This window comes from Malania oleifera, chromosome 6 (assembly GCF_029873635.1).
Source record: "Malania oleifera isolate guangnan ecotype guangnan chromosome 6, ASM2987363v1, whole genome shotgun sequence".
In the NCBI taxonomy this organism is placed as follows: Eukaryota; Viridiplantae; Streptophyta; class Magnoliopsida; order Santalales; family Ximeniaceae; genus Malania; species Malania oleifera.
Genome location: NC_080422.1, coordinates 3,438,172 through 3,458,874, shown reverse-complemented (window position 1 = coordinate 3,458,874; position 20,703 = coordinate 3,438,172). Strand labels below are relative to the sequence as shown.

At 36.8% G+C, this 20,703-nt stretch overlaps 1 protein-coding gene across 1 annotated transcript; it reads right to left on the bottom strand.

Moving 5' to 3' along the window:
• Positions 1 to 115: 115 nt before the first annotated feature.
• LOC131158309 (uncharacterized) lies at positions 116 to 18,922 on the bottom strand. Its single transcript, XM_058113083.1, has 3 exons — positions 18,451 to 18,922; positions 3,236 to 3,384; positions 116 to 489 (listed from the first exon to the last, which is right to left on the bottom strand). The coding sequence occupies exons 1-3, from the start codon at positions 18,634 to 18,636 to the stop codon at positions 351 to 353; spliced, it is 474 nt and encodes a 157-aa protein (XP_057969066.1). The 5' UTR covers positions 18,637 to 18,922; the 3' UTR covers positions 116 to 350.
• Positions 18,923 to 20,703: the final 1,781 nt, after the last annotated feature.

The following is a 20,703-nucleotide window of genomic DNA, read 5'->3' as shown; positions in this document are numbered from 1 at the left end:
TTTGGATTCCAACTTCAACTCACAATCTCATTTTTGAAAAAAAAAAAAACAAAAACAAAATTTTGGGTAAACCCCACCATGTCAATTGATTTCACCTAACTAGCATGCACAAAAGTTCATTCATAATGAGATTTTTATAGAAATGGGATCCTCAGTTTAACCCATGAAAAAGGGAATGCACCAAAATTCACTAAACAAATTCATACAAAGAGTGAATAAAAAGAAAATGTCTTTGGGAGTAGGTAATGGGGAGAGCAATCTGTAAGATATTCACTCAAAATCTGTACAATATTTGCCAGAAAGATTAAATCTGGCAATGGGAGCAAACCTGGCTTGCGTTTTTTGTCCTATCACTGATCTGCATTGATGCCGAAAATACGAACCTTGTGCATGTTTGGGAACTTGGCAACCACCAACACAAAAACTGCCAGTGTGTTGAAGAAGAGCATTGGGTGTCGGTAGTCAGTGGTGTGTGAAGCTATCAAGTACCTGCCATAAGAGAGGGTAAGGGAAAGGGATGGTTCTTGTTAAATTAGGGCAAAAGCATTACTGTTTAAGACTGGTAATGCAAAATTTGTATAATTAATTTAGAAATCCACAGTTTTTTCTGTTTCGATGTACATCAAATCATGGAGTTGAAATCCTAACTAACGAGCCATGCATTCAAGTTATCGTAAACCTAATCAAAATTTATAACATGTGCAAATGAATTCGACAAAATGGAGACTAGAGGATAATTTTGCTAATAAATCATGTCCCAGACACGGGGGTTCAATTGAATTCCACAATTTAAAGTGTATCATGCCAAACAAATAAAATTCATTTGGAACTCAACTCCACTTAGGAACTCATTTATTTTCATCATTTGCATTCCAAACGTAGTGTAAAATAATGTGAACACCTGAATTGCAGAATATTCAAAGAATTATTCCCAAGCATCACTAAAGCCCCATTTAATTTCTGGTGATTTTGTTGTCATATGGGAAAAATGATACATCGTCACACTACTAGCTAGCGTGGAGAATAGGGGAAATAAAAAACTACTTGGAATTGTTTTAGGGAGGGAAATACTCTCTGGCAACTTGAAGAATGGAACAAAGCATCATAGAAAGCAAAAATAACCTATCTGCAGACAGGAAAGTCAACTCGCTGATGCCAACCAATCCAGAAACACCAAATGTCACGATAATATAATTATCAGATAATGATTATTACTATTACAAAAAAAGAAAAAATAAAGAAAGAAAAAGTATATTTATTTTTTGATAGATAAAGGAAGATCAAATATTAATAGACAGCCCTGGTTACCCAGAGATGCATGCATTGCCGAGTAAATGAAGTCGGGTACGGAAAGCTCAGCTAAAAAATAGAAGTAAAAGTAGATGCCAGACAAGAAAGTCCCAACTGACTGAACTTATCCAAAGCTTCTACAAGTTGACAAGAAAGAAATGGGGAAAAAAGTGATAGCATGATGATGTAGGACAGCAACAGAGAGAGAGAGGAGAATACAAAGAGAATACAAAGAGAAAAGAGGAAAAAGAAAGAAGATGCGTGAAATGAAGGGAGATTCAGACGTGAGGGAGATGGAGAGAGTAACATGAGACTCCATTTATCATCCAAAAACTGATTATCCTTGCACATCATAAAGCCTATATTTATAGGCAACTAAAGAAAAAAAAAAAACCAAATACCCTGAGAACAATAAAAATTATAAAATAGGCCCAAAGGAATTAAAAATCACATCAGTAAACTAATACCGCCAACCAATGTAAAATCCCTACTTTTTTAAATATGCGCCTTCCATAATGCTTGTTTAAAAGGAGGCAAAACAGTCCTCCCTCATCACATGACCTCACTGTCAGCTCAGAGCATCTTTGGAAGAACATTCATCAACTCTAATGAACACACACACACAAAAGAGGGGTGGGTGAAGAATGTTTGGAACAGCTCAGTTCAAATTTGACTTTAAAAATACAACAATAATCGAATGGTGTGCACACATAATGAGTATGTCAGGGGCACTAACATAAGCAATGAGTCAAAAATGACACATGCACCCAATAATCATTTAAATGCAGGTTGTACTTTATAATGATCACTCAAAGTCAAAAACATCATTTCAAGAAAAAAAAAAAATCACAAAGTAATGAAGCTTTAGAAAATCAGAAACAGCAAACTAAAAATGGTGCAACAAACTTTTGTACAGAAGTAAATAACTCACACAATAGCCATAATAATCATTTGATAGCTAGCCTTAGGGGGAAGAAAAATAGTTAACATCACCAACTAGATAAAGAATAAAAGCAATGACAATTATCTACTAAACTCCAGACAAAAAAATGGCTCTTGAAAAGATCATGAATAACTGCATTTCTTTATGATGGCTCTCAATTGCCTTCTGGTTCATGCTGCTTTGCTTACAATATTCAGGTACTTGAAAAATAAAAGTTGAGAGAGGTACTAATTAAAAATAAATAAATAAAATAAGGGATAATTGGGCAAAATGCCAGATTATCTTCTAGATTTTCCGTAAATATCTAAAAGAGAGCATTTTCCTCCAGCTTGAACACCTAAAGAATTTATTCAATCTTGTTTCCCTCCTTTTTGTGGAAAAGTTTCTAAAACAATACAATAAAATTGACAGAATGCTTTATTTAAACAGGTTTGTGTACTGGGTGTACTTTCCCTGGAAGTAGCAATACAATACTGCCTTAAAGGAAAATAAAAGCCTGCTAGGCTTTCAGAATCCTCAATATGTGGGAACAAAATTCACAAAAATGCTTTATTTAAACAGAAATTGAAGAAATAAGGGAAAGAAACTTACAATTTCTGAGTTTCAATTAGTGGAAATAACTTTTTTTCTATATGACAATCTTAAACTCCTGGGGACCTCATGAGCAATCATTCAAGGCACTCAAGTTTTCAAATTTGCAAAATTAAAGCATTTTTCTAAAGACTAATCATGAGCTGAAATTCCCTAAACGAGCTTTGTGGGAGTTTTAGAACACCAAAGCTATGAATCACCATTGAACAGGTTTGTGTGCAGCATACACACAAAAAACATTCAAAATCACCATTCAGAATATAGTCACACAGAAAATCCAATGACGCTATAAAAACCTAACTGCACTTTTCAGCAGAAAAATACTTCTGCATATTCATGCTATAAAAACGATTTCCTTTGTGGACAATTTAAGTCTCCATTAAAAGGCTTTTATGATAAAAAACTACTTACAGGACAACAGGCACAACAGTTAGAAACTTCCTATTGTGAGTAAGCTGCTTGCCACTGTCTACTTGCTCCCACCAAGTCAACCCATTGTAGATACCCTGATCCTCAGCAAATGGTGTTCCCTTCTTCCAGTGAAAGAAATGGTAAGTAATCTGGAAAGTGGAGACACAAAAAGAAGAAGAAGAAGAAGATAAGATTACAATGGCCCGGCTTTTAAAATCATGGGATAATCCTCTATTAACCACAAGCAAAACTGCAGACTAAATCCAAAAGTAGTCTGCTAGAACACGCATGTATTGAAAATCTATGAAGTTTAAGATAAAAAAAAAAATTAATTTACTTATTTACCATCTTTCATTTTAAATTATGTTAATACTACATTAATATAAAACTAAAATCAAGATTTACTATATTTTGCATTTTAGTTTATATGCCATAACAAATTAAACTAATTTAATTAAATTGTAAAAATAATTTCTTAATTAATTAAATTTACCACAATAGTAAACAGCATCTCCCCTGCATGTCCCCATACTCCCCCCTCCCCCAAGCACCCACCCCCATCCTCCTGCAATCTCTGACAACAGCTTCCCACACCCACATAGAAGCACAGACCACACCGTCAAACAGTACAGGATAGTTGGCTGCAAGCAAACCAAACCCAAGCTCCAGACTACTCACCCCAAATCTGCCTGAATCAAGTGAATGAACACAAGCCGCCACATGGCAGTCCTTCAAGGAAGCAAAACCCAACTATAATATATGTTATAGATGCCAGAAAACTAGAAAGCAGCCATTTTGTAACTATTTAGAAAACAAAAAAGATATAAAATTACTTTCCACAACTAAATAAGCTCTTGGTTTCCAAATAAAGCAATGTAAAAGGATAGGATTAACGCTAAGCACATGAGTGATCCAAACCCCAACTTCTTTTGTCCCTCGCCAAAGATTACAAAAAGAATCAAGGGCATTCATCAGCAGGATTATCAATCAGGTTCATCACAAAATGAAGACTCCAATACAGCAGACCCCCTTGAGTTAAGAAGAAACCAAAGATTGCACCAAATGAGCATCTCCAACACAATGATCCTCTTAAAAACAGATTCCCTCCCCATCATCGACTTTGTTTTTGACAGGAAAGGAAAAAAACTCATTAATAAAGAGGGAGAATATAACAAAAGGATGTGAAATCCTTGTATTACAAAATATTCAAAAACAAAAAACTACCACAAATAGAGAACCAAAGAAACTAATCTAAAAGGGCAAACCAATCCTGCTGAATATCAAAGAAGGCTGCATTATCAAACTATTGCCAGAAAAACAATTCTATCCCAAATAAGGTCTATAGACAAAGCACAAGCACAAAAATTCAAATCATTCCTCTCCAACTAGATAATCCAAATAGCTGCATAAACAGCAGACTGACACAAAAACTTTGCCTAGCAACAAAATCAACCAACCAAAAATCTTGCAGAGACTCGAGGAAATTCCAATACTCACCTAATAATCAGAAAATCTTACTCCATAAAAACCAAGCCACAGAGTAATGAAGAAATAAATGCACATGATCCTCACTATTTGGATACCACAACCCCCACATTAGGGGAAAGGGACATGTATGGCCTACAAACTTGCAACACATTGTTAGTGTAGTGTTAACCCTGTAAAGAATGGCAATCCGCATAAAAGCCTTTCCACTCAGAATTAGCAAAAAGAAAAGAATGGAGAGAATGGTTTCGATGGCAACAAAATGATTTACATGAAAACACCCCAGAATTACCCAACACCAGACTTTCATATCCTTTTTAATATGAGAATAGTAAATTTGCAAGAGGAAAAGAATGGAGAGAATGGTTTAGATGAGAGAAGTGTTTTACATGAAAACACCTCAGAATTACACATCAGATCCTTGTGTTCTCAACATGAGAATATTCTAAAGAATCCAGCGAATCTAGGAGACAAGAAAGCTCCTTGATGTCCCCATCATTAATATTTCTACAAAATTTAAAATCCTTAAAAACCTAAGCATCATGAATTCTCCTATCCAGAGATGGATCCGGAGACTCTTCCGAAACCGAACCCTACAACCATCTCTCACTTGATACGTGATACAAGAAAATAAGGAGATACCTACCTAAGAAACTAAATACCTAAAAAAATGAATTTCCATAGGCTTCCATGAGTAGCTCTAGCTATAATATTAGTATCCCACCCATTTTCCAATAGACCAAACTTACTTTTGATAACCATACGCCATAAAGAATTTTCTTCCAAAGTGAAACACCATAACCACATACACACTGAAGTACTGCTCTTATACATTAACTAACCAGCACCCAAACCCACCACTCTCCTCAGACCTACACAAGTCCTGGCTCACAAGTCCTAGCAGCAAGATTTCGACGATGAAACTTCAGGCGACTCCAGATCAGTGCAAACAGAAAACTGATAAGACACTATGACCCTCACACTACCCACCCCGATACCACTCACAAACCCTCTACCAACTGCCCTATCTATCAACCTACTCAATCTACTCAAACAGTCAACAACCAAGACAAACAAATACGACACTCCTTGCCTAACAACCAAGAGTAAAGGAAGCATTAGACCAACAACCCTTCGTCCAAGTCTTCCACCTAAATCCACAACTTTTTTCCTCCACAAAACTCATCTAGGAACTCCCAAGTGACTCAATCATAAGCCTTTCAAAAATACAATTAAACACAACTCCCCGCCCTTTGTTCCTCCAAACATCCTCCACAACCTCATTAGCCACTAATGGGAACAATTTTTTGAGGGATTTCCATTTCTGCAGATCTCTAAATGATAGAAAGGTGGAGCAGCTTGCATCTTTGTTGAGCTTGTTGGAGGGTTGCCTTTCCAGATCAGTGGGTGGGGAGCATGGTGGTGGTGGAGGTGTGATGAGAAAAACACAAGACACTAGGGATTCTTGAAGGCCGATGGCTGGAGTATACCTGGCCAGCGAGTAAGGGTTCTTCCAGTGGTCAGAGGACGATGAAATTGAGGGGAAGGGTCTCAAGGGGTTCTGTTTTTGGTAGTGTGGGTGGTGTTGCAGGATGGTCGCCAGAAAGTAGTGTTCAAGATTTGGGGACACGACTGGAATTTCTGAAAAATTCAGAAACTGCCTTTCGGTGGGTTTTTTTTAATACTGAAATTTCAGAATAGTAATTATGAGATGAGAGAGTAACAGAGAAGAAGAAGAGTGTGAGTCTCCGGCAGCAAGATTTTGACGATGAAACTTCAGGTGACTGATCAGGGGGTGGGGAGCATAGTGGTGATGGTGGTGTGATGAGAAAAACACAAGACACTAGGGATTCTTGAAGGCCGGTGGCTGGAGTATGTTTGGCCGGCTCATGGGGGTTCCTCCAGTAGTCAGAGGGCAATGAAATTTTGAGGGGAATGGTTTCGGGGGGTTCTGTTTTTGGTGGTGTGGGTAGCGTTGCAGGATGGTCTCTACTCTGTAATTTCTGAAAAGTTCAGAAACTGCCTTTCGGTGGTTTTTTTTTTTTTTGTTGTTTTTTAATACATAAATTTCAGAGTAGAAATTATGAGATGAGAGAGTAACAGAGAAGGAGAGAAGAACAAGAGGTCGACAATGAAACTTCAGGCGACTGCAGATCAATGGGTGGGAAGCATAGTGGTGGTGGTGATGTGATGAGAAACACAAGACACTAGGGATTCTTGAAGGCCACTGGCTGGAGTGTGTTCGGCTGGCCCGTGGGGGTTCTTCCAGTGATCAGAGGGTGATGAAATTTTGAGGGGAAGGGTTTCGGGGGGTTCTGTTTTTGGTGGTGTGGGTGGTGTTGCAGGATGGTCGCTAGACTGGAATTTCAGAAAAGTTCAGAAACTGCCTTTCGGTGGTTTTTTTTTTTTTTTTAATACTGAAATTTCAGAATAGAAATTATGAGATGAGAGGGTAATGGAGAAGGAGAGATTAACGGAGATAATGGAAGAAGAGGAATGTTCTATTTTCTGGTGGTGCGGGTGGTGTTGCAGGATGGTGGCTAAACTGCATTTCGGTGGGTTTTTTTTAAAAAAAAATACTGAAATTTCAGAATAGAAATTATGAGATGAGAGAGTCACAGAGAAGGAGAGATTAATGGAGAAAATGGAAGAAGAAAGAAGAAGCAGCAGCAGATAGGGAGTGAGAAGTTACAGAATAGAGGAGAAGAAGAAGAAGAAGAAGAAGAAGAGGAGGAGGAGGAGGAGGAGGAGGAGAAGAAGCAGCAGCAGAGGGAGATAGAAGTTGCAGAACAGTGGGGGGGAGGAAGAAGAGAAGAAGAGGGGAAAGAAGATTGAAAGCAAAAGATGGAGGAATTAAAATGGAAGAAAGAGATCGTGGATGAGCTGTGATACCAAATGATGCAAGGGCAGCATCAAGGTTTTGCAGCCATGGAGAAATTAGAAGAGAGGAAGGGGAAGGGAGAACAGAAGAGATACCAAGGGCGAACACACGTTCAATTCAATTCAAATTCATCAACAACTTACAACATGGCTTTCACACACTATTAATAAGAAAGCCTAAACACATAAAATTACACACATAACCCTAAAACTACATGAATTACAAACATACCCCTGCTTTACACAAATATAACAAACAAGCTCCCAAAATACACATAATATTATACTAATAAACTACTAATTAAACCCAATAATCCCTTAACTAGACCTGAAAATATGAATAAAAATTGGTTAATCTGAACCGAATCCAACCTACTTAAACCGACTCATGACCGACACACATTAAATGAGTCAAATATGTTTAAACTTTTTTTATCCGCCTCTAAATGAGTCGGTGGGCAGATTTAGGAGTTTATCCAATGGATATCCGCCTATGCGCTAACAACTTATGTTTAAATTCATTGATAATCTCGCATAAGCTCTATTGGCCAAGGCCTAGTCCCACTCTCAACTCTTGTACTTATCCGCCTCTAAATGAGTTGGTTAGCGGATTTAGGAGTTTATCCAATCGATATCCGCCTATCCGCTAACAACTTGTGTTTAAATTCATTGATTATCTTATATGCCCAAGCTTATCAGGTATTAATTTAATTAGCATAAGCTCTATTAGCCAAGGTCTAGTCCCACACTCTCAACTCTTGAACTGTATGCATCTCTAGGTTCACCACATGCCCACATTCAAACTCAAGCCCAAATACTCAATTTTATCATGATCAAAACACAGGCCTTCAAATTCATGTTCTAAAAAAATATTATAATTTTTTGATTAGTTATTAAATGTTTAACTACAACAATAACATTTTCGGTAAGGATTCAAATTATAATTTTAAAAATAACTTCAGTTATTGCGTTACAAAATAAATTGTTCATCGGATCGTAAAAAAATTATATTAGAAATGGGAATGACGGATTATCCGCCATCTACCACAGATTATCCGATTTGAACCGCCATAAATATACAAATTAAATGAGCCAGATATGTATTGTAATACCCTCACTCGATAATTTGCCTAATTTGCCACAGATTATTCAACCCAATCCACTTTGTCAGGTCTACCCTTAACCCAATTCTTCTTAATTATTCTCCAACATGCTTTCCAAGATCATGCTTCTTGTCCTACATCACAATGTTTCTTATGCTAGTTCTTGGAAAAATTTTCTTAGGTTGCATAATCATATTTGATTTTTGGAGGATTTTTGAGTAGGTGAAGTTTCCTTGGAATTTGTGGCCCCTCGTCTTTTCAAATTGTCTCTCTTGCATAAAACTCCAAAAGCCTTTTTCATCTTTTGAGAACGAGGGGGCGCACTCACCCTTTTAAGGCTTTCATTTTATTTTGGAGATCTCAGTGAGAGACTTGAAAAATGGTGAGGATGTTACAAAAAGACTTCTTATCATCTAACAAAAACAAAATGATATCAAATGAGGAAACAGACACGAAAAAAGCCAAATTCCCCAATCAAGGGTCGTCTTCCCAAAAATGAATGCACATCCCATTACCCACCTCAAATTTGGTATTAGGAATAAAACATGGATAAAACTTTGATATACATCTCTAAGCACTCTCCAAAGAAGATTTAAAACCCACATTATATGCCACCCATAACCATTTACTCGTCAAGACAATGTTTTGGACACCAATTCCCCATGACCCAACCCTCCCTTTTGTGACCTACACACCACGTGCCAACTAATAAAATGATCTTTCTGCTCCTTAAGCCCAAACAAAAGAAAGTCTTTTATGATTCTCTCAATAGTCCTAGCTACCCCAACAGGAACTTTAAAAATGGAGAAAAAAAATAAAAGGCACACTAGAAAGAAAAGACTGTATGAGAATGACTTGGCCACCGAAAAGAAAAAAGAGCACCCTTCCACCCATCCAATCGCTTAGCCACCTTTTCCTACAAGAAGAGCCCAAAGACCCGTAGACCTAGGATTACCTCCCAAAGGAACCCTTACATCATAGCCAATATAGAATAGCACAGACTACTAAAGAAGACAACTCCAAAGATCTAGCATCTACCAAATCAACCCTAAAACACACTCAAAAATTTGTAAAATGGTAAGCACATTTAATAAACTACCATGGTCCTTTGAGAAGAAGTTAGCAAACAGAAAACTGATAAGACACTATGACCCTCACACTACCCACCCCGATACCTCTCACAAACCCTCTACCAACTGCCCTATCTATCAACCTACTCAATCTACTCAAACAGTCAACAACCAAGACAAACAAATACGACACTCCTTGCCTAACAACCAGTAGTAAAGGAAGCATTAGACCAACAACCCTTTGTCCAAGTCTTCCACCTAAATCCACAACTTTTTTCCTCCACAAAACCCATCTAGGAACTCCCAAGTGACTCAAACATAAGCCTTTCCAAAATACAATTAAACACAACTCCCCGCCCTTTGTTCCTCCAAATATCCTCCACAGCCTCATTAGCCACTAATGGGAACAATTTTTTGAGGGATTTCCATTTCTGCAGATCTCTAAATGATAGAAAGGTGGAGAAGCTTGCATCTTTGTTGAGCTTGTTGGTGGGTTGCTATCCTTCCAATAGGGAGGATGTGAAGAAGTAAGTGTTGGATTCATCAAGACAAAAGTTTAGCAATTTTTCCTGTGTTTTTTACAAAATAGAACATGGCTTTTTCATTCTATAATAGAATTTGGAAGGCCAAATTTCCCTCTAAAGTTACGGCTTTTATTTGGTTGCTTGTTCTTAATAAAGTTAACGCTAATAATCTGTTGCGGAGTAGGACGCCTTCTGAGGCACTATCTCCTCTTGTGTGTGATATTTGCTTTGATGGTTTTGTTCGGAGTTGGAAGTTTTTTTCACTATTCCTTTTTAAGGTTTGGAAGGAGCAAAGACAGGTCTGCCCTATGGAGATGTGGTTTATATGCTGTGTCAAGGAGCATTTGGATGGAAAGGAACAATCACATTTTTAAGGGGAAGAAAGACTTCTTGAGTTTTGGTTTTAATAAGATTCAATACTTCACTTCTTTATGGATTGTTGCTGGTGGTTTCAAGGGAACGTGCTTCGAAGATGTTCAATGTGATTGACTAGCTATTTTGTATTAATTGTTCTGTTTTTCTTGTTTTTTTCTCTTTTTTTTTTGAAAGATTCTCTACTCTCATGTTTTGTACATTCTTTCTCTATTAATATACATCTTTCTTTTTTATCAAAAAAGAACAAAGTGATATCATCAGCTGCAAGTGAGAAAACACCATATCATCCCTACTGTCAGAGGGTCTGAATTCTCTCACTAATTCTTAACACTGTGATGGCACCAAGTTTCACTTGGTTAAGCCAATGACACATACAATTCAACTCGTTGGTCTATCCTCCAAGAGTGAAAAGAGAGTATGACATACACAAAAGAGCAAGTTTACAAGAGCAACACCTCCCAACCTTTGTTCTTTATTCAAAACAAGGTATACACACTCAAGACATGCAGAAACTCCAACCACAGAACTCCCTATGTCCGACACCATACCACATGTCAAATTTTGAAAACCCTAACTGTATAGGTTGTGATGGATGCAGCCAACAGTTGCCAACAAGGCATAACTGACGATGGCTACACTTTTATGACTAGGACGTTGCCATATGTCAAACCACAAGATAGCCTTCAAACAAGCATGTGTGCTAGCCCCTACAAGGAAAACTAAGTAATCACCCTATCTAGTCATCATGTCAATCCTTCTGCCTTTGTAAATGACAATACACATAGTTTGCAAGTCAACCCCTTGTGTTATGCATAATTCCCCTTTAACCAAGACATATCTCACACGTAAGCATGCACCATGTGACATTGGGGCACTTGACATGTACCCGAGTTAACCATCCGCCAACACCATTGAAACCATCATTATAGCAAAAGTTGTCAAAGACCATGACCCCAAACCATGCCCACCTATGACCATGTCGAGTACGTTCTTAAACACATCAAGTTCCATGTGCCCTCCTTAGCAACATAGAGTGTCAATCAAGCAAATCCCAAAAGCAACCCATGACAGGCCATCTTATGACATTGCCTTGGCATATGAGTTAACAACAATACATGCCTTGGCATTGTCCAGTGATTAAGTGTCAAACACCTACCAACGACACCACCAAGAACAAAACCCTTACCTATGGCCATATCAATCATCCTACTCAAGACATCAGCTAAAAAGATAAAAAGAATGGGAGAAAAGGGATCCTTGCTTGACACCCCTAGAAGCAAAAAATTTAGAGCTAGTTAACTACTACTAATAATAGAAAAAGAAATAGAAGAAAGACAACCATAAGTCAATTGCCACTTAGCTCCAAACTACTTCCTATTGAATATCCTATCCAAAAAAAGGCTTTCTCAAAGTCCAACTTAGAAACTAATGCCTTCTTCTTACTCCTCCTAAGATCCCCCACAACCTCATTAGCCACAAGAAGTAGAACAACATCCAAAATATATCTACCCCCCAGAAAAGCTGTAAGAGAATAATTTCCGCCATCACCACCTTTATCCCCTCAGCTAGGACCTTTACAGTGAACTTATTTATACTCAACCAAACTTAGAGGATGTAAATCACTAACTTAACAAAATACCTTCTTTTTTTTCCCTTTCAAAAGTAAAGTGCTAAAGGTCAAGTTCATACCTTTGAGAATCACCCCATTTGCATGAAACTCAAGACACACCTTCAGCATAAAATTTATTCTTGGAACACAGGAGAAATTTCTCATTTCACACCCACATAAAATTTATTCTTGTAAAAAAATTATTTACACCTGGTGCAGTGATGGTGGCACTGGCCAGGTGGCAGAGCTGCTGTGGGCAAGGGCTGTTGGCAGCAGCACTGTAAGACCAAGAAATCCTCCATAGCAGTATACGCACCAGCTGGGGAGAGGGGAGACGGCATACAATGCCTACAACCAGTCCTCCTATACATGTCCTTGCACACTCCCTCATAGCCTCCCTCCTTTCCTTGGTCTTCGCAGCGACCATGTTCTGGGCGGTTGGCCTCGCTGGGGGCTCTCTGGTTTCCACAGCTGGCTGGAGCATTTGGAAAGACAAAGAAGATGATGGGAATGGTAAAAAATAAATAAAATATTATTATTAGATTTGTGACATAGGTCTAAAAGCTGGGTGATGAAGTAGGGTACGCCAAGGTGGGATCCAAGCTGCCACGCCTGCGAAAATAACTCTCTGTGTCAGCATATATAACTAAAGGGCGATTAGAGTGGACGGAAAGAGGGAGATTGCAATAATTTCATAATTGAGTGACCTCAGCATACAAAAAAAGGTTTAGTGACCTTGATCATTTTAGTCAATAGTTGAGTGACCATAGGTGCATTTCACCCATTCACCCATTGTTTCTTAGTCCCCCACATTCTGATCCTTTAGCATAGCCGGTCCTACAACCATCCTAAAGAACTTCCCTTTTAATTTTAAGGATATTCTACGATCACACAGCAACATCTATCTTTTTTCATATGCTTAAAAGGAGGCTGCATTGAGATATCCCCCGCCATTTTTTATCCTTGCAAGTTGCAAGTGTTTGCCCTCTCAACAATTGGCCCCTCCACTACACTATAAACACCTTCTAAATCTCTCTAAAGAATTTTTATTCTCTTGCTTTCTCACCAGAAGAATCTTGATTTTCTTCAAGATGATTCCTCATTTTAAAACCCACATGCACTTCCTTACGGCAAGCATAAACCTTTTGACTCCTCAAATTATCTGAATTTACTTCCTTATCAATTAAATTTCCCTCCAAACCAGCTATAAAATCCTGAATTTCATCCTCACTAGAATTATGAATCTAGAGTAAACTCCCCTTATTTCATCCCTGGTAACCCACCACATTAACAATCCTCTCCTCTACAGGAGAAATCTCCCTCCAGAATACTAATTGAACTTTTAGAAACAAATCTTTCTAATTCCATTTTTTTTTCTCTCTTTTGTTTCCAAAGCAGCTACTTCTCTAAGTTCTCTCCTTTTGACCACCATGGATCTGATTTGAAGTCAAGGGAAGCATTGTGACAGTAGCATCTTGCTTCTACTCCGAAGGTTAATGGAGTCCCGCCACCATACAAGTTTTCAAAGAAAGACTATATAGTTGTCAAATCGAGATTCAAACCATGACAAAAATTTGATTTTGGGAATTGAGAATCAAGAATTGAATTGTAAGATTGAACACAATTTTCCAAAATCAATTCTAAATGAAATGTATAGCTTGATATTGGAACAACAAACAAAATAGTACAGTACATTTACATTTTAACAATAAAAAAAAATCATATTACATGTGTATGCTTTCCCTAAATAAATTAAAAGTAAGGGATTGAGTCAAGAAATATTACTACAAGAAAATGAACTTTATATTGTTTAAGGGAAGGAATGAAGAAAAAATAATGAAAAAACTATGGGCTTATTTTGTGTCGTTATTTTCTATTTTCCATTTTTGTTTTTGTATAGTGCAGAAACAAATTATAAAAACACAATTGTTTATGCTTCCAATTTTCTAAATCTGTTGTCAGTTTTCAGTTGTTTTTGCAACCCTATTTCCAAAAATTAATATACAGAAATAGTTCTTTCGGATTAAATCATTCATTTTACACACTTTTAAATTAAAGTAAATAAAATGAACATATGAATTTAAATATAATTAAAATAAAAACATACACAAATTCAAAAAAAAATCCATTACAAAATATTTTTACTATTTTTCAAGTCATGTCTAGTAAAATTTTTATTGTAAAATAAATTTTGAAAGTATAACAATTAAGTAAAATAATTATAATAATTTTTATTTTTATTATTGTAGGTGTACATCAAGGATCTGCTTTAAGACTTTATATTTTTGCTTTAGTGATGGATGAAATGACTTGAAGTATCTAAAATGAGGTTCCATGGCGTATGTTGTTTACAGATGATATTGTCTTCATTGATGAAACTAAGAGTGGAGTAGAATTTAAGTTAGAATTATAAAGAGAAGATTTAAAATCTAGAGGTTTTAAGATAAGTAAAAATAAGACAGAATATGTGATATTTAATTTCAGTAATAATATGAGAAATATTGGAGACAAAGTTAAACTTGATGATGAAGAAATCAATAGCACTAGTAGATTTCGATACCTTGGATCTATTATGCAAGTTGAAGGAAAAATTGAAGAAGATGTAATACATAAAGTTAAAGCAGGTTGGGTAAAATGGAGAAGTGATTCGAGTGTGCTTTTAGATATGTATGTTGTTTCTCAGTCGCCCAACATTGTGATCGAAGAATACCCATAAAATTAAAAAGGAATTTTTATAGGACGACTATAAGACCAGTTATGCCATAAAGATCAGAATGTTGGGCAACTAAGAATCATATCTAAAAGGTAAAAGTTATCAAGATGAGAATGCTTAGACGGATGAGTGGTATAACGCTAAAAGATAAATTAAAAAATGAACATATTCACGGTAAGTTAGGCGTAACTCCTATAGAAGATAAGATAAGGGAGGGACGACTCAAATAGTTTGGGCACTTGCAACATAAGCCGCATAGTGCACCAACGAGGAAAAGTGATTTAGTTGTGAGGGGCAGTAAAAGGGATTGTGATAGACCTAAAGTAACTTAGAATAAGATAGTGAGTAAAGATTTAATAACCCTAAATTTATCAAAGAAAATTAGTCATAATGACATAAATTGAAAAAAAAGGATTCATGCAGCTGACCCCACTTAGTGAGACTTAAGGCTTGATTTATTGTAGTATTTTTTAATATGTATTATTTTGCACTTTTATTATTTTAATCATATTTTTTATAATATTATTTGATTTAAAAATGAAAATAAGCATTTTTTTTAGTTAAGTTTTTAATTTATTTTAATTTTATAAATATTAACTAAACAGACTGTTGGTTTCTAGTTTTTAGTTTCTATTTCTAGTTCTTAGTTTTTATTTTTGGTTTATGTTTCTATAATTTTTTACAGTGATACCAAATGGCCCCTAAACTTTTGGCATTTATCAACAATTAAAAAAATAATATTTCATGCATATCCTTTTTGAATTAAAAAGAAAATATTTAAAAACTGATAATAATTGAACAGACTACTAAAAAACCAATTTTTGAATCTTAACAACACAACGAAACATGAGTACCACCTTAGTCAATGGGTGCTCTGCCCCTTCTTATCAATGGCAAAGTAGTATACTCCTCCAAGAGTGAAGAATGATTTTGTGAAGCCAACATAAGACCTAAAGTTCCATTTTCTCCTCTTTTTTAGCATAAAACAGATATAGAGTAGGAAAGGGAAGTATGTGAAAAAAAAAAAAAGCAATCAAAATAAATAAATAAATGGGATTTAAAACTGATTTGTTAGATTCGCAAGGTAAATCAATAGATTCAGCAACAACTTAGTTGCTTTTAGATTTGCTAGTAAGATTGAATCAATTTGGCGTGAAATTGATACAGAATGTATGAATCAAATCACAAATTGTAAGATTCTAACAACTATACTATGGGCTTCATTGCACTTGGGGACCAGACACCCAACTGGGATATAAAATTTTGGGATTGCCCATTAAGTTGGCCCCATGACTTATTTGATCCTTCTCATTAACCAAGTCCAAGTTAGAAACATAAGTCTAGTCATGGGCCTGCTTATTCGACTGGCCCATCAACAATTTTAAGAGGCCTCCATTGTTCCCTAACAATGGTCTAGGTCTAAAATAATCTTCAAAGACCCCGGCCCAACCCACGGAACCTTCATCGTCCCTTCTTCCACAAAAGAAACCCTATCTTCCTCTGGATTCAACTCCTTAGCCCAAATCCTTGCCCTTAGCAACTTCAATTGATCGTAAATCATGCGAAGGAGGCCGAAGGCCTTCCTCTTGCATCTTCCCACCACAGAAACAACCACTAGCTTAGAGTTTTCTAAAACTCCAATCTCTAGCAACAACAATTATTCATGAAACCACCTTATTCCAAGAACGATTCTCACTAATCTTTTTGCTACTTTCATCATCAATGCTAGGAATAAAAGATCTCGTCACAAAACTAGATTCTTCCCCAAATCAAAGCCATCCATCACCTTTGGACCCTTACATCACCTTTGGACCCTTAAGGGCGACAAAGATTGAAAACCTCTTACCCCTCCATCCATGCCCTAATTTTGAAAACTTACCTACCCTGTTGTATGAATCACAATCCAACAATTCACGTAACCTGCCTAGAAGCTTCGAAAACCCTTACCCAACATTCCAACAAGTGATGAAAACCCATGCAAGAACCATGTTGTTGTAGCTGATTAAAGTCTTGCCAATTGCATTGCCATTTTTTCTCAAGAATGAACAAAGCTAACCCACTTTATCCAATCCTAGATTGAAGGATTTCCCTTCGATTTGGACTAAACGAACCCTTACCATCCAAAACTAACAACACCATAAAGGAAAGCAATAGTGAGATAGGAGGTAAAGAAGACTGTGCAAGAGAGAGAAAGATAACTATCCAGAGAGAGAGAAATAAAGATAAGCCCCCTAACATATTTAAAACCACTTCCACCCATCTAACCTCCTAAACAATCTCATAAATCAGGTCTCAAATAGAAGACATTGTGGGAACCAAAGAACGCCTACATAAGCAATAGGCCAATTTAGGAAACTAAAATTTGCTATCCTAACCAATAGAAAATTCTAACTATAGTCCAATTCCTACTACCCACTCTTGTAGAAGTTAATTCTAATCATAGTCAAATGAGATGGAAAAATGATGCCATATGCATACGGGGAATGCAAGATGTATAAGTCCTCATAAGCCACCCTAACCCCCTCTACTAAGCCTCTATCTACACCTCACAATCATCATGCTAGCATCAACTATAATTGTGAACATCAATTGAGAAAATGGGTCTCCTTGTCTAACACCCATACATGACATGGGCAAGCATACTATAATGCTATACAATGCGGCATCAAGCGACCATTTGGTCATAGTGAATCCAATGATCCGCGATGATTAAATATGGTTGAGGCTCTTAGACCAAGTTGGAGGTGATGCAGCTCAGACAATTTAATTTTCTCATAAAATACGAGTTATATATAACAACCCATACCCAATTTTGCTGCTCGCAGCTAGAAACCAGCTTCAAACAGATCTAAGTAGACATCTGAAACTTTAGATTAATGTAAAACAATGAAGGAGGAAAAGTATGGCAATTTTCCTTTTCAGATAAAGTATATGATTGATAAGTGTAATGATTTCGTTCTTCTAACATGTCTCTAAACCAATCCATTCCAAACCTTAACTATGTTTTTATTTCTTTGCACCTCACTAATTTCTTTGCACCACTTTCTACTTTCCATGCACAACCCACCAAAACCTCCCAATGAAATGTTCACTAACACAATCTCGCGTAATAAACGCCACCCCCAGTTGCCAAATGCAACATCCAGTGCACTCAACTCCCACAAGACTGATCCATGACTTGACCCTATTGCCTTCTAGTTTGAGCATAACACCCTTATTCTTGCTTTTCCGTACCCTAGTATTCAAATCTAATGTACCCCCCAAAAAAAAATGCAATGAGCATCAGCCAACTATCACCATAAAAAGTATTACTTCCAAATACCAGTCTTTAATCAAATCAAGCAATAACAATTAACCAGCACAAAAAACAAACTAAACAACAAAACCAACAAAAGCTCAAATCCCAACAAGAAGACTGCATTGTTTTTTTTTTTTCTAAAAAATGGAAGTGCATACTAGGAAATGAGAGAGATTGACGATGGTCCAGGCGGCGCCGGGGGAGCAGCCGATGAAGGAGAGTACGAGGAGCCAAGAGAAGAAGATGATGAGGATGTAGGCTGTCCAAACGCCAGGGTACGTGAACCACTCCGTGTTCTTGTTCAGATCCGTCGTCGGCACCGCTCTTACGTACAAATTCGCCATTTTTCAGCCACCAAGAAGAAGAAGAAGAGGTCAAGAATACTTTTGAAAGACCCTTTTAAGTGCGAAGCTCTAGCTTTCGATCTTGCTTGCTGGATGCTGCAGATGCAATATTATATTGTTACCGTTAATTTTGAGAGAATCATGAAATTTGGCCGAGGAGGCCAAGGGAGCGTTGGAAATTTGGAATGGCAAAGAGGCTGAAATCGAGTTCCAGGAGGATCCCAACCACACGAAAAGTCGGGGGTGCGACATGGTCAAACGATTGAAAACGGCATCATTTTCGCAGAATCCAATTTGACGCCGTTTTATGCTTTTTAAAATAAAAAATAAAAAATAAAAAATAAAAATTTAACCATAGTCCAACCACATATTTACATTGAATTTGGACTATGATTAAATATTAATTGCTCTCAATGCTAAGCTTTAATCCACAATTTTTGTAAGGTTTTGAATCCTCCATTGCACAAATTAGGATTATCATAGAATTGGTACACAAACTTCAAATCAATCATAGTTCTAAAATGTGGTATAAAGGCTTGACATTGTGGGCTCAAATCAAAATTCTATTTAAGATATCCAAATTTTTTAAATTTTCTTCAATTGGACTCGAATGTTATTTACAACACTTGATGTTTCCTTGTGTTTCCATTCTAAAACATATCACTATGCAGATGGACAATTTGAATTCTTCTCTCAATCAACAAGGTCCTATACACAAAAGACATTTTGTCTCTAACTTGAACCTTCTCTCTAAATTTGCATCATCCTTACTACAATTTTACTAAGGATATCCTTCGAGTTTTTCCTTTACTTTAAAATAATATATTAAATAATACCCTATTCAGAAAAATATTTCCCAGAATGACGCTCACATAATTTCACTGTTTGGTCCAGCAAGATTTAAACAAATCTCACTGGACCAAGCAGCGAGATTTGCTTGCCACGCATCACTTAATTATTTAGGCTACCATTTAAATCTCGTTGTTTGGTTTAGCAAGATTTGTTTAAATCCCACTGGATTTAAAGTATTCATTAATAATTCAAAAGTATTTCATTTTCAAAAATATTTTTAACTATAATTACAACATGGATTGTTTCAATTTTTTGTGTTCTCCTTTTTTATTTATATATTATAATAATTTATAAGGCAATCAGGATTGCGTTGCACTGCAGCAAGAATTCCCGAATGCCGATCTGATATAAGGCAAATGTCGTCCCTATCGGTAATGGAACGAAAACAACACAGAAACCAATTCCATGTGTCTAGACTTTCCTCTTAGACAATAGAAAATATAAGGTAAAATATTTGCCTATTTACATCTAGGGACGTCACAATTAGGAGTTTGTCATTGTACTTACCGTACAAATGTGTCCCATCCACACATATGACGGGATGACAGTGCCGAAAACCTTGAATAGATGATGCAAACAGCCAAAATATGGATACAAATAATGCAATGTTTTCGCTACCTAAAACAGGAGTCCACCTCCACTTGACTATAATCTTAGGATTGTACACGTACATCGCTTCCATCCAATTCGGAAACGTTTGGTAAGACATCTCCTAATCATCGAATACTTGGACAATTGTCTTATGTTTGTCTAACTAAACCTTCTTATAAGAGATCGAATAGTCGAAGCGACGATCTATGAACTTTTTCGATGTGTCGATTGATGTCGACGCATCTCCCCTTATCGTATTCACTATCTCCCTAGCAATGAGAGACGATGTGATTTGGTTATAGTCCTGCGAGAGAAGTTTGTTCAAAGACGTGTGCGGACCACCATATTGGGTGATTTCAAATAATCGATGTTTCATTTGATACATTGCACGCACTCATTTTCCGCAATTGAACTCCTTACACCTAGCAACCCATAACACTAGGGTAAATTGCACAATATGGAAATCATGGTGGGTTTGAGCGTGATATATTCGCATCATCGCTATCAATTGATCCTTCGACTCAAATAGCATCCCCTTACTCAGCTCAGAGAATTCATCCCAATGAGTTGCCCGTATAGGAAGCTCCTCTCCCACAGCTAAATCTATGGCATCTATGTCAATAT